The sequence below is a fragment of the Pteropus alecto genome, unplaced genomic scaffold (genome assembly GCF_000325575.1).
Source record: "Pteropus alecto unplaced genomic scaffold, ASM32557v1 scaffold176, whole genome shotgun sequence".
Lineage (NCBI taxonomy): Eukaryota > Metazoa > Chordata > Mammalia > Chiroptera > Pteropodidae > Pteropus > Pteropus alecto.
The window spans coordinates 550284-565805 of NW_006438644.1; the positions used below are offsets into that span (position 1 = coordinate 550284).

The 15522-nt window shown below is 42.3% G+C and overlaps 1 protein-coding gene across 9 annotated transcripts in view; it reads right to left on the reverse strand.

The window, feature by feature from the left end:
* Positions 1-208: 208 nt before the first annotated feature.
* The window catches only part of ESR1 (estrogen receptor 1), a 305928-nt gene continuing 290614 nt past the window's right edge, over positions 209-15522 (reverse strand). For 6 of the 9 annotated variants that reach the window (XM_015592376.2, XM_015592375.2, XM_025049474.1 and 3 more), the window contains 2 exons: positions 4928-5111; positions 717-951 (listed from right to left, as the gene is read on the reverse strand). In XM_015592376.2, the coding sequence (XP_015447862.1) occupies positions 717-951; positions 4928-5111 (419 nt within the window). Of the gene's footprint in view, positions 952-2346; positions 3941-4927; positions 5112-15522 lie in introns of those variants that run through there. The other 3 variants (XM_006915762.3, XM_025049475.1, XM_015592380.2) reach the window with 3 other exon arrangements.

Consider the following 15522-nt stretch of genomic DNA (forward strand, 5'->3'; position numbering starts at 1 on the left):
GAAGCGAGCATTAACCAAAAGCCATGACCTGGACATAGTGCTCTCAAAAGCCAGTGGAAGAGCATTGGGTAAATCTGAAGGTGCAAGGTATTAAGCTGACAAAGTCTCGACGAGTAGGGGATCGTCCTTCCCTGTGTGCATCTTCTATTCCTATAGGGGAAATGAATAATCTGAATATTCTGCTATCACCAAGCAACAGAGCAAAAGCTTCTAGGTGTTACTTTAATAAAATGGTATATTCCTATAGGAATACAAGAGGATGCTATAATAAACCCTGATCTAGCTTTCTCCAAGTCAGCAGTTAAAGGAGCCACTTTCAATCCTTTCCTGTGGCTTATTCTTAGATTCATTTAAAAGTGCTTCCACAGAGGTGAAATCACTCTCCAGGCCTGGCTCTCAACAAGGAGCTCCAGTGCACAGTCATCTGAGCCTCAGTTCAGTCAAAAAAAGCTACAGGAATCCTCAAGCTTAGTCATGTAGCAAAGGGGGAAAGAACTGTTACAAAGAATGTAGCCCTGGAATCCCTTCGGCTGTCGCCAGAAGAAGGTACGCCACTAAGAACTAAGCAAGCAAATGAATGGCCACTCGTGTCGGAAAGCCACGGCGGTGGGTGCATGCTGGAGTGTGCGCAGGAGCAGAAATTTGCTGTCGTGATGTATATGACGTGGGTAAAACGCTGAAGAGATTCTTGGAATCTTGGGTGAGCCGGGGAGCTCTCAGATTGTGCTGGGGAAACTCTCTGCCTCCCCACTGATGTAATATGTTTGCAAGGAATGTGACGAGGTGGGGGCCGTGGCGGCCATGTGGCTCTGGTGCGTCTCCGCCATCGGGGTGTCCCCGCGGTTGGTCGAGCCGCGCAGGCGGTGGGCGTCCAGCATCTCCAGCAGCAGGTCGTAGAGGGGCACCACGTTCTTGCACTTCATGTTGTACAGATGCTCCATGCCTTTGTTACTGTGGGCGGAAGGACACAGAGAGGGCCACTTTAGACCGTCGCAAACCAGAAGGTCTGCTGAAACTCTTAGATGGTGGAAGTGGAAACTGCCAATCTTGCTTCCTGTTCAAAGAGCCATTTTAGGATTCGCTAAGCAGGTGACTTCCTACCAGTGACTCAATTGAGATCCTATTCCCTTCTATGAGTATTACATCTCGGAAGAGAACAGATGAGAAATACAGCCAAATAGAAGGGCATTTTTTAAATGCAGCAAACAGTTTAAGAAGTTCCCTTGCTTAAAACTTTCAAGTGTCTTCCCATTTCGCTCAGAATAAAATCTAAATTTCTTTCCGCACTCTACAAGGTCCAACGCATGTGGCTTCTGCCAGCCTTTCAGAGCTTCTCTCCCAAACGCACCCTCTTTTAGCCACGCTGGTTTTTGTGTTATCCCTTGAGGAAACTAAGATCTCTTTCCTCCCAGACTCGGGATATCGGTACTCACTCTTCCCTTTGCCTGGAGTGCACTTCACTGAGATCTGCAAATGTCGCCTCCTCTGAAAGGCTTTCTGCCACCCCAACGGGCAGTGGCCTCGAGCCTCTGCAGCTTCCCCACCCCCTTTTGCATTGCCTTATTTTCCTGCCTTCACTTCTGACAACCTGAAATTTGTGTGTGTGTGTGTGTGTGTGCGTGTGTATATTTATTTTTTCTTGACCACACACACACAGGAACACACGCAGTGCATGTTCTATGAGGGACAGTGATTTGCCCATCCTGCAGGCTTAGACAATGCCGAGAATGTGATAAATGTCCAGAAAATAGGGAGTAAATGGACATAGGGAAATACAGGCAAATGACATTTCTTTTACCACTCTCTGCCCTCCGCCATCCCCAATTCTGCTCTGTCCCCACCACACTACCAGGGAAAAAAATAAATAAAATAAAATAACTGTTATCTAGATTGAAAAATATTTAAAAATGAGTAGGCAGGACCAAGAGAATGTCCTAGAATATAACCGCATTTTTAGTAGGGGAAAAGTCAGCACAAGTCGGAGACCTGCCATGGAAACAGAGCATCAAAACTATTACAACACGACAACCTGTATTACATTTTTTTAAGTGGTAATTTGTTTTGGGGGGGTTTTATTTTAATTTAAAATAGTGGTAAAGTGAAATGTCCCCCGGTTCTGACACTGTCTTGCTCGTGCACCCTCGTGAATCACAATTACGGTCAGATGAAATCTTGTGTTAAATTCTTTGAGCAACAACATATGGCTGGGGTAAACTTAATAAAACAGACTGCTTGTGATTTAGATGGGCCATAATGAGGCACCCAAATATTGAGTGTGTGTGTGTGTGTGTGTGTGTGTGTGTGTGTGTGTGTGTGTGTGAGAGAGAGAGAGAGAGAGAGAGAGAAGAGAGAAGGAGGGAGGGAGAGAGAATGCTCAAAGCTTTCAACGGAATAGCAATTTGCTCCAGTTTTTCACACAATTCAAACAGAAATTCTAGAGAGTTCTCTCTCTGCTGCACTTCTCCACCATATATTTCCGATAAAACCAGCAAGACCTATAAATTTAGGGCAAATATATTCGGTATTAACTAATTAGGGTTGCTAATACTAAAGAGCAGTTAATAGATTTGAAAATTCAGTAATTCCCACCAACAAATAAAAATCCTCATCTTCAATATATGGTTTCTGTGACAGCTTTGAAATTCCTAGCTCAATACAGTTCTTCAAGAAGATCACTCTCTTAGCCAGGAAGTTTGGTGGAGGATTATGTTATTTGGATACAGTCCCCACTGTCCTCTTTGTAATGATCATCACAAGATACAGATGGGAAAAGATTGGAAATGTGTGCTCCAAATGCAGTCACCAACTCCACCTGGCCAAGGTGAGCCCTTTGTCTGTGACACTGGGGATTCTTGGGGAATCCCTGAGAACAGAGACTACTCACTTTCTCCCAAACTTTGCCAAATGGAAGTCATCACTTGGGAATTTCAAATTCATAGGGTAGGGGAAATACTCAAGGAATTTGTTCATTCATTCATTCCCTCATATAATGCCGTGAGCATATATGACATTAAGACTTCATTAGGGCGCTATGAGGGATACGAAGAACAAAAAGTACATTTATTTTCTCAAGAAGCTAACAATGCAAAGGTTGTCTCCAGAAAGGATAGCACTTGGGACTTTAATGCGAAAAACTTCTTGCCATGTGACCCATAGTCTCAAAAGCCCCTTCAAAATTAATCCAACCCTTTTCAGACACTTGGCCCTTCCCTCATAGCCACTAGGAAAAGGAATCTCTTTTTCATTCCTAGGGTCCTCGTGTAAGCCCAAGGTCACACTTATTTCTGTAGTGTCAACACTTCACCTCATTTTTGAAACCTTCATGGAGTAAAAAAATCTACCACTTTCTTCATCTCTTCCCTGTACGCTGAGTTCTTTTTATGGGAAGAAAATCCACTAAGCCTGTGGCCAGATACCCTACACGTCTATTTAGAATGGAAATGTGGCCGCTTTCACCTTTTGTCACAGAAAGGCTCTATTTCCTCTGCTAATGTCCTTCCTTTGCTCTTATAGAAAATATTTATTGAGTAGTTACTATGTGCCAAGCCCTGTGCTAGGTCATATTGGGTACACAGAGTACGGAAGATGGATCGTGATAGCTGCCCCGCATTGCTTACAGTCTGAGGAGGCAGGAAGATCATACAATGGCTAATAACGATTGGGAAGAACAGGTACAAGTCCAAACTAGATGTTACGGGTCAGGAGATGCTTCCTGCAAGGAGTGACATCTAAGCTATGATAGATTGGTTTACTGTTCAGGAATATTCACTCCCTGTGCCACGTGTCTACGATCTTGACTTTGAGCTTCATCATGTAACTTGCTTGGCCAATAAAATGTTAATAGATGCAACTTAACTAAAAGATTAAAATGAACTTGCCCAACCCGGCTTGCTTTCTTGTTCCTCTGCCATCGCTATGAGAAGAATATGTCCCAGCTAACCTGTAGGTACAGGAGGATAAGAGACACATGAGACAGAGTCACCTGGCCAACCTGCAGGCCTGCAGCTTGAAGCAGAGTCTCCCAGCTGTGTCCAGTCTAAATCAGCTGACTCACAGATGTGTGAGTGAGCCCAGTAGAGATAGAGCAGCTCAGCCCTTGTGCCGCCTGAAGCAGACTTCTCCATGACTCATAGAACAGTTGTTTCTGGCTAGAGATCGGACTGTGAGGAAGTCCTGGAAAGTTAAGTAGGCGCTAGAGCATAAGAAGTAATATAAGCAAAATAAAGGGTCTTATACTTTTACCTAAAAGCAATGGGAAGTCATTTCAAGGTTTAAGTATGGGGACAATATGATCAGCCAGCGGGATGATCACTCTGGCTTCACTGTGGAGAATGGATTATAAAGATCAAGACTGGAGGCTGGAGAAAGTGCTAGGTGGCTGGTGACACCCTAAAGGAAATGATGGCTTGGCTAGGATAATGCCAGTGGGGGTGACAAGAAGGGACTTGAGAGGGCTGGAAGAGTCAACGTTGACCCTCCGTGAGGCATCTGGACCAAGACTCTCTCATTTAAGATTTCTAAGTGTAAGTCGGTAGCATATGACACAGGATGTACCCAGTGCCTTTGGAAGATGGGTGTGCTTCCAGACTTCCTTTGATTGGGTGGGACAAAGCGAATGACCACACATTGCCCTTCCCCCTGACCTGCACCCTGCATACTCTTCCCCCTTTAAGACCTCACACGTTTCAAACTAAGTGCAAATATCATGTCCTCTACGAAGCCTTCTCTGACACCTGCCCTGTGCCCCAGACAGATCTAAAACCTTCTTCCTCCATCCTCCCAAAGCATTGATACTTATTATGTGCCAGAAACTGTCCCAAGTGTGCTAGCCACATCCAGGCATCAGCCCTTGCTGGACCAGCTGTAACATTCACTTGGGGGCTTGTTACTTTGTGTCTGTCCCATGGGGAACCCGAGGGTGCCTCACCTCATGTGCCTGATGTGGGACAGGATGAGGAGGAGTTGGGCCAGGCGCCGGTGCTGCTGCTGCAGGGTCAGGCCTGCTTTGGCCATCAGATGGATCAAGGTGTCTATGATCTTGTCCAGGACTCGGTGGATATGGTCCTTCTCTTCCAGAGACTTCAGAGTGCTGGACAGAAATGTGTATACTCCTGAATATGCAGAGAGAGAGTGAGAGAGAGAAACTCAAAGAAGATGATGTCTAGGAGACGGGGGGTGTGCGTGGGACACGATACTGACCCAGAGCCTTTTCTACTTCTGCACAGCAAGGGGGAAGTTTGGGACTCATTTGATCCAAGCTGCCTACGTGTGAGCCAATTTCCAGGTTTTGTCATCAAGATTCCCAGGAGCGGCACTATAAGCCTTTTGGCCATGTGGTTCCGCAAGTCCCCCTTTCTCTGACAGATCTGACACCGACACGAGCTATCCCGTTAATGCTGACGACAACCCTGTGAGAGGGGCATTATTGTTCCTTTTCACACAAAGAAACCAAAAGGCAGAGAGCCGCATGAACCAAGATAACTCGTTAGAATGGAGCAAAGCTGAGAATAAAGCCCAACAAGCTGACCGCGATCTGGTCTTTATGATGGGGATGCTCAGGAAACATGGGACCTCTTGGCAAGATGCACAGAGAGAGCGAAAGTGATTTGCTAAGTGACTGACAGGTAATTTGTCCAGGTAGGCTTTAACTTGCTGTTATGTCTCAGGTCAGGTTTAGGGCCTTAGTATGTTTCATTCTCAGCTGAAAGGTTTACGATGGGGATAGAGGACCATGGAGCGTGCTGTTTTTTCCCTGTGGCCTTTCTTCTGGCAACAGATCCTGGGCCACAGGTAGACACAGGACCGAAATGAGATGCTAGGGCAACTTTATTCTTTTGGACAGTATCAGTCCTGTGCTAGACAATCAGAGCCTTTTCTGGAATTGCAGGTGGAAGTCATGAGACAGACATTCTTTCCTCTAGTATTGCTGACCTGGGAGGAGGAGAATATGGGACTTTTAAGTCGTAGCATCTTCTCACTTTGGAGGCCCTTTCTGCAGAATGGACCAGAGTAACACTAAGCAGAGGTGATAGTTATTGCGGGGAGAGAAAGGAAATCCTGGTTCCAGTCCCGTGGTCCTACTTCTTACATCTGACCTTGGAGCTTGGTACCTTAGTACCCTTCCTAACACGTGAATCCAGACATTCCAATTCACTTAAGACAGTGTGAGTTGGGTTACTGTCCCCTGCGACCGAAAGGATCCTGACTGTACGACTAAGTTGTGAGCTCAGCCCAAGGACCAGAAGAAGGAGATTGATAAAGAGGTGGGAAGCACTGGGAGCAGGAGGAGGGCGGGATGGATTAGTCCTGTCCTGGGACCACAAGGGTGCATTTTCTATCCAGCCAATACTCCAGAAATAAGCTCCATTCTGCCTAATCGTTCCATCCCTCAGGGAGCAGATGATGTGATATTTTCTCCAGATGATATGTATTTAGCAATATTTTTTTAGTCTTACTTCTATTCAGCCCTCTGGATAGAAATAAATACAATTCTTATAAACATGTGTAAATATTTATAACATATTTATAAAAAAACGAGCACATGTAATACATTTCCTCATCAATATGTTTCTTCAATATCTTTCTTCTCCTCCTCTCCCTCCTGTCCTCACTGGTACCTTCAAGTTAAGGCTTCCAAGTTAATCACCCCCTGACTTTGTAGTGGCAATGTGGGGACCGGTTGAGGCTCACACAGCCACCTGTAGGTTAGGAATGGAGAAAATATTTACATAGAGAGGAACTCATAGTAAACAGAGTCGCAACTGCCCAAAATGGAAAATGGCTAAGCTCTAAAACAAATACAACAACGACAAACCCAGAATGGTCAGGTCTGGGCTTACATGCAGTTGAATAGAATAATGTAGCTTTTGGTACCCAGAGGCACTTTGATCCAAAGCAAATAGAGCACAGATTGAGTAAGCAGGAGACAGGCAGTGGGATTAGAAGGAAATTGCTGGATTGCTTCACTTATGTCCCATGTGGGCTATGGATAAAATATGTGTCCATCAGAAAAATGTCTAATGTCCAGTGGCTTTGGGGTTGGCTAGGAGTTAAAGGATGCCAGAGTAGGTGTGCACCGGTGGGTCGGGGGCAGGGGTGGCCTCCGCTGAGTCCCCATGGCCCTGCCTCTCGCCATGCTCTATGTCATCACATATATCCTAGCCTCACATCTCCCAGAGGCCGTGCGTCTGGCTGGACATCCTGGGAGCCTGCCCAGGCCACAGAGCTGAGTTAATCCAACTTGGATGATTCGTTTTCTACCAACTTCCTTTTTGTTACCACCCAGGATGCTGGCCTCATTCACTAGTAATCCCGTCCTTGCTCAAGGAGCAAACAGCCTTGATGTTTCTGCCTGGGAAGATGACGCTCAGTAGCACTTGGCTTCCCCGCTCATGCACACAGGGTTAGAGGAGACCGTGCAAGAATCTCAGACATCCCGATGGCCAGCGTTGCACCATGCCCTTTGCAATGGAGGAAGGAGCCTTGGCACCCAGACTCGAGTGTGAGAAGCTTCCTCTCGGGCTGCTGATCTCTCCATCTTCCTGGGTGTGCACGTGGATTCTTTTCTTCAGCATGCTTTCACGGAGAACCCACGGTGTGCGTGCAGTGTGTCAGATGATAAAGCTTCCAAGCCTTATTTCCTTCTAAGTGTTAATGTGTTAAGAGAAGATATTGCCTGCGGAGAAAGAATTTTCTTAACACCGACTCGGGAGGCAGGCCATTCCCCGAACGAGCCTGTTTCTCCAGTCCTGTTTTGGCACCAACACAGTGTATCTTCTCATTCTTGTCAGCAGATGCTTCCTAGCTGTGCTTAGAAATATATATACTTAGAAATAAAAATACAGTCTTATTGAAATGCCAATACTTGGCAACAGCAGCCATCACCTTTTTGGGCTTTTCTGGCAAATTTCGGTCCATGTTTACTGCCTATTGCATCTAACAGGCCATTTGAGAGAAACGACAGAAATCGAAATTCCCAGGATGCTTCGGGTGTTCTGGCAAGAGCAACACAGGGCTGCCGATAATTTCTATATCCCAGGTGGTCTGTGGCCCCCCGAACTACTGGACCACTGTTCCCAGCAGCACGGAGCCAGTGATCAGACACGGAGGTTGGCTTCAGAAACATTCTTGTGACAAGCAGGCTTGTGCTACTCTCAAGGCTGCTCCAAATCCCAAAGATGGAAAAAAACAATCTGTATGTCATTATCCAGTCTTGATGTGTTGGCAGATCTGAGCTTCTGTGTATTCTTGCAGCCAACATTGGGAGTTGTAGGAAGAGTCTGAGACCACAGGGGCACCCCCAAAAAGAAGAGATCTCAAGTCAGTCTCTCTCACTCTCTAGCTCTCACTGACTCTTGATTTCTCTCTCTTTCTCTCTCTCTCTCTCCTTTTCTCATTCTGCTTGGATACTTGCTTCCTTCTTCCTTTTTGCTCTCCATTCCACAGGAACCCCCTCTCCACCCCTCATCCCTTTTCCAAGCCATGAAGTCTTCCAGAAGTTGGAGGAATGCGGGCATGGAAGGAAGTACTAGCACAGCCAGGGGTGCCCGGCATCGAACTAGAAAAGTGAGGACTACGGAGGCCCATGGCTTGCCATATGCCTGAAGACAAATTCTTCAAGCAGGGCTACATTGGTTCTTTTTTAAAAGGACCCTCAAAGGGACCTTCAGACCAAAAACAAAAAAAAAAGTGGGGGAGGGCGGGGGAATGATTCAAAGAAAAAAGATAGTGAAGAAAATTCCTCAAGTTCACAGTTGTAAGTGTCTGGGCCAGAAAGCTGACATTAAAAGGAATTTCTCTTTTTATCCAGTTTACCCAGTGTTTAATCGGCAGATCAGCCTTTAGGGTTTTCTGCTGCGAATCGCCTCCACGACCACATAGCGCATCTGCTCAGGGGGGCCTTCAAGGCTGACAGTTCGATGTTTGTTTTGTGCTTCCTCTGTGACCACTCTTCTTCTTGGGGACGGTACTGGCCCTTGTGGATGTTTGAACAGCTCTTGTTTGCTGCGGCCACTCAGTGGGAGTTGCCGTGCAGGAATGATGGAGTATTTTTTTTTTTTTCTTGAATGCCCTATCGAACTAATCTTACTACAAATAAAAATTCATAGTGAAAACTTTTAGAAAGCTTTTACAAGGTTGTACACAAAAGGTCCAGCGTGCAAGTTGGCTATAGAGAGGGAAGCTTAGATGGAATACATTGTCTCAAAATTATTAAATAATTTATTGACTTTATGCAGTTTGCCAATTGAATGCATTACGTAAGTTTCAACTCTACGCTTAGCTGAAACGATTTCTGTGCAATAGAACAGGTCCCACAAAGCAACACAATTGGTTGCCAATATATAGAAGAGATATGAGGCTCTTCTAAACAAAATTAGAATCGATTATTATAAAATAGCAGACATCAATAAAATATTGTATTATGCCTCCTACATATTTTTAAATAATATTTTAGCATGATAAGCAATCCGTTTTGTGAAAAGTACATATTAAAATTATTTGGGGGTTCTTACAATGACATTGTCTCCAGAAGTTTTCCACACACTTCTTGATCACCTCTAATATGTAGTATTGTTTCTTTTTCCCATTTATCTCTTCTCGATTGCTTATGCAAAGGACATGTCTTTTATAAGGTCCAGAGAATGAATATTTACCTCGAATGTCATGGGCTACTAAGAAAGGATATATGTTTCTGTATACTTTGGCACTTCCTCGTCCTATATTATAACAAAGAGAATTAATTTGACAATACGCAGAATAAAGCCCAAATCATTTACAAATTTATCTTTATTTATTTATTTATATTTTTCATTGACAGTCTGTTTTTTCTTGACATGTTATTACTAAATCAAATTCATCTCTCTCTTCTTATCGTATGTAAATAGATCTTGGTTAGTTTTTAGTTTTCTTATTCAGGTAATCCATCTCTACTTCGGCTTTCTGATATGCCTGTACTCACTGTACAGAAAAGCTCCTGATCATCTTCTTATATCCAAACATTTATTATCAATACCTGTAAGCATTTTATTACTTTATTATATGTTTTATACTGTAGTCAAGCTTGGGCATTTAAATACATATCATTTTATTTTAAATTAGTTTAATACTATTTTTTCTTTGTATGACAGTTATGAAATTGCATTGATTTTTCTTTAAAATACTATGCGTATAGATAAAGTATGATATTTTTATTTTACTTCCAGATATTCAAAGGGATTTGCATGTTTTTTTAGACTAGTATTTTTACTGGCGATTCTAAGATATTTTTCTCCAAGGCTGATGATTCTCAAAGGTGGGAGTCTTTCAGAACCTCCCATGGAGTTCCACCTAAACCCGTTGACTGGCCGCTAAGGGTGGAGATCTGATACCTATGTTTGCAAAATCTTCCCAAGGATGAATCTGATGTGCAACTAGAACTAAGAATCTCATGATTACAATGGTTTCTCTATAACATGGCCACTAAAATGTAAAATCTTGAAAACATGGACTGCAATCTTCTTTCTGTGAAAAGTACCTTATCGTGATGCAAAAAGACTTGGAGGATGTCCTCTTTGTGCATTTCTTCACCCCATGTGTTCACCTCCATGCTTTTTTCCCCCTTTGTCTCTGGCTGGTTAAATGGAGATACTGCTTAGGAAGACCTTGGAAGCCACCCATTCTGCAGAGCCCCCATCGGCCTGAGACCCTGAATGACCACATGGAAGAGGCTCTGTCACTAACTTGTTCATGCACTCAGCACTGCAAAGTAAACAAGAAATGAACCTCTATGTGTTTGAGCCGTTATACATTTTGGAGCTTGTTATAGAACTTGTCTTACTTTAATGCAAAATGAGAAATATTTTATGGTTTACTGATTGAATAAATGAATAAATTTGTATAAGAAGAGATAAAGCTACAGGAATGTTTTGCATGCCTCTTTTTGTTGCCATTTTCCACATGTTTAAGGCCTGAGATTGCACAGTCTACTTAGAAGTTATTTCCCTTTTCAGATGCCAATATTTCCACATTTTATTATAGAAACCACAATCTAGATTCTAGAACCACCATATTATCCCTTGTCATGCTAACCATTCATTCTAAATACTAACATACTTCATAGAAACTGATAAGTTGAGGAACTAAGGGCCAAGCCCAGGACATTGGAATGTTTAGTTAGTTATGATTCAAAGATACAGCTCCCATATCACTGAGGATTTCAAAGAGCTTGCTCTGTACCAGGCAGGAAGTGACTTCTCATTTCGTGAACTGAACAAAAAGAGTATTGCTTTGAGCAATATTTTTCCATAGGTAGGAAACTTCCATTCTTTTACTGATGTTTTGATTATTTACCTGAAAAGTGAAGAATCTGTCCATAACCCAATCCTTGAACAATGTTTACTATTCACTAGTATTTGTAAGATCACAAACTCATCCAAAGTACTTTTCTAAGTGGTCTCAAAACCAAAGGGATCACTGCGAAAACAAATGTTTTTGCCAGAACCCAACATGGGAGCATGGCTGTTCTGTTCATTTGGCATCACTAGATACCCACGAGTGTCTTCTTGGCACAGATGACTATGAAATCATATGCTAATGATCCAGTGACATTTATCAATTTAGTATAATTTTTAGTGAAATCTACTAGATGTTCTAGAAGATAAATACTCATTATGTCAATACATTCAAGCTGACTCAAAGGACAAATCTCTTAATGATGATTTCAGATCGTGAAACTGATGAACTGATTCAACTGACTTGAGAAGAAATTTTAAATGTGTGCTTTTTTTAAAAAAATAATTTAAATGGCAGCCATGTCTCTCACTTTTACATACGAAATTGCATTTTTCATTTTTGTAATAAATAGTATCTTAGATTTATTATACCTTTCAAGATAAAGCCATTACGAATCCATATTTTACTTAGGAGTCTTATTTTTGTTAGTCACATCTGTAACTATTAAGAAACAGCCAGGGTTTTGATTTTCCTAACCCTTAAACTGTCAATCAGTCGGCTTCTGAGGTCAAGAAGAAGATATTCTAAAGAGACATTTGATGGCAAGTATTCAGCTCATCTATTACCTATGAGGGACTTCTAGTCCCAGTGAGCTGGTCTCAGGAGGTCTGGAGGGTTGCATTTGTTTTCCCAGAAAAGGCAGACCAGAAACAGCCTGGATGAATTCATCTCCCTGAACCTCACCTTTTCTTGCCTGGCATTTTAAGGACAATAGAGCAAGAAGCAGCTTTTACACTTTGGGGCAGACGGTATTTTTCTGAGATGACCACGGTAAGCTCTCTCATCTAACATGCTTCTCTACAACATGATCTCAGCATTCCTCCATGGAGTGTGCACCCTAAGCTCCTCCCTAGAGTCTGGGTGGAGCCATGATTTGCTTATTAAAAAAAACGAGCTGGAAATGACGCTACATGGCTTCTAACGGGCTGTCATATGAGGCCATGCAGCTTCTGCCTTGTCAGCTGGGGCACTTGCTTCTGGAGCCCTGACCACCTTCTGAGAGGTAGAGTATACCAGGGTATGTCAAAGCCCAGGCTGTGTGGAAAAACCACGGATAAGCATCCCAGTTGACAGATCCAGCTGATGCCCCAGCCAACAGTCAGCATCAATTGCCAGCATGTGCATAAAGACATCTCAAGATGAATCCAGCCCACGACTATCAAATTACCCCTAATTGATGAGTCTCCCTGTCTGAGGCCCCAGACATTGTGGAGAAGAGACAAGCCATTCCCTCTGTTCCCCGTCCCAATTTATGACCAATAGAATCCAAACTTTTTTTTTCTTTTCAGCTCTTAAGTTTTGGGATAATTTATTACATGCCAGCAGTGAACAGAATACACCTGAACATCTGGACCAGATGCTTAGGGAGGAAAATGATACAGAATAGGCAAATTGGAGATTAGACTTCTGATCTAGAACATCAAGAGATGAAATAGCATTTTAATACTCGCCGCTTCACATTATGCATCTATCCTACTGCCTACAGTGCCTCAGCCCGGGTCTTGACCTTCACATTTGTTGGCGTAATAGTAAAGGCTTGAGCTCATCCTATCAGATACCACATATAGTTAACAATTTTCATAGGCAGTCTTCATCCCTAACCACTGCCCAGCTGATCATCAAAACCTATGGATCCTCTCCTAACTGGCAACCCAAAATATTTGCACTCTGATTTCTCACCAGTGGTTAAAACTTTGAATTTTCAGTTACTCAATCTTTATCAAGTCCTGGTTGTGAGAAATTGCCTTCATGGAGATTTCCCTGAAGGAAAGTTTTTATGTTGAACAATTGGCTTATTTTATTTTATTTTTATTAAAAGCCTGTGAACCTAATAACAAAATGTGTTTTTCTCTTTTCTTTGGCCAAGCAAAGCAAATTTAGAGCCAAGTCTGTGGCCCACTCCTAGAAACCATACAGATGTACTTCTGTGTGCTAATCTGACTCTTGGGTTTATCATTTTACTGATATTATTTTCCTTTTTTTACAGATTTTGTCAATTACTGATTTACTCCTTTCGCATCACATAAAATTGAGTAAGCCATTTCGAATCCCCTGTGGAATAGGCAATATATGAATAAAATAACAAGAAAGTCATTCCTCCATCCTCTGCCAAATCAATAATCAGTGTTAGTATGAATATAAATGTTTACAAATCATTTTTAAACATTCATCTGGTTTAATGTCAAATCCAGAAAAAAATGACACACTTCTAAGAACATATAGTTGGCCTAAATGCACATGTTCATGTCATCCTGAATGGAACAGCCCTGCTTAAATCTCCTGTGATATTCGGCGCTGCTTGCTTGTAACGAAGGTCACACCTTCTTGATCCTGACTTGTGTGTTTACCTCCAGAGCCACAAAGTCTCAGACATACTTTCCCTCTTTTTCCTAAATATAGAATTGAAATGGTGGATAGTTCTCTCTGGTTATTTTGAAAAAGATAATTAGTGTCAAAAATTACCATCTCAGGGAGATAAGTGGGCATGCAGATCGCACAAATATTCTTTAAGTATACCAGTTCTGTCATTTCGACTAAACACTATGGTGGATGAAAATTGTATTGAAAAAAATATTACATGACTGTGACAGTTTTGTCTCATTTTTGTTTAAGGAGAGCAAGATTTTATTATATCACAAAAAGGAAATACAGAATTCCAGAATTATGAGTTTAAAAGGGGCCTGAAGTTCATCTAGTTCAGTGGTTTTCAATCCATTTAGAGAATCCAAACTCTTTGAAAAAGGAAGGGAACCTCATGTGAAACCCTCACCTATAAACTATGTGTAGTCAAACTTCTCTGATTAAAGAAGGAGAAATGGGGGCAAGGGGAGGCCTGAGCCCCGCTCTCTTGGCCTCTCCCCCTCTGCTCCATGTCCCCAATCCGGTGACCCAGAAGCTCCTTCTGGAACATAAGGCTTCAGCAAAAGAAGGTTTGAAAACCAGCTATTTGAAGATAATGAGAAGATAAGCCACAGTCTGGGACAAAAATATTTGCAAAAAGACATATCTGATAAAGAACTCTTATGCAGACTATACAAAGAACTTTTTTAAAGTCAACAATAAGAAAATGAACAACCCAATTAAAAAACAGGCAGAAGACCTGAATAGACACCTCACCAAAGAATAAATATGTAAATGGAAAATAAGCACATGAGATGTTCCACATCATACGTCATTAAGAAATTGCAAAATGAACAACAATAGGGATACCATCACACACCTATTAGCATGGCAAAATCTGGAACGCTGACCACACCAAATGCTGGTGAGGACACAGAGAAACAGGAACTCTCATTCACTGCTTGCAGGAATGAAAAATGGTCCAGCCACTTTAGAAGATAATTTGGCAGATTCTTACAAAACTAAGCATACTCTTACCATATGATCCAGCAATCATGCTCCTTGGTATTTAACCAAATGAGTTGAAATTTACAGCCATACAAAAACCTGCATATGAATGTTTATAGCACTATTATTCATAATTGCTAAAACTTGGAAGCAACCAAGATGTCCTATGGCAGGTGAATGTCTAAACAGTGCTACATACAGACAATGGAATATAATTCAGCATTAAAAAGAAATGAGCTATCAAGCCATCAAAAGACATGGAGAAATCTTAAATGCATATTACTAAGTGGAAGAAGCCAGTCTGGAAAAACTATATACCGTAAGCTTCCATCTATATGACATTCTGGAAAAGGCAAAACTATGGAGACATTGAAAAGATTGGTGGTTTTCAGGGGTTAGAGATGAAGGAGGGATGAATGAGCAGAGCACAGAGGACTTTTAAGGCAGTGAAACAACTCCATATGATACTATAATAGGGATACATGTCATTATCAAAACCTATAGAATGTACAATGCCAGAGTGACCTGTAATGTAAACTATGGACTTTGGATGATAATAGTTCGTATGTGTATGTTCGTCAAGTGTAACAAATGTACCATTCCGGGGCAAGATTTTGATAGTGGGGGAGGCCGCGTGTGTGGTAGGGCAAGACACATGGGAATCTATGTACTTTTCACTCAGTT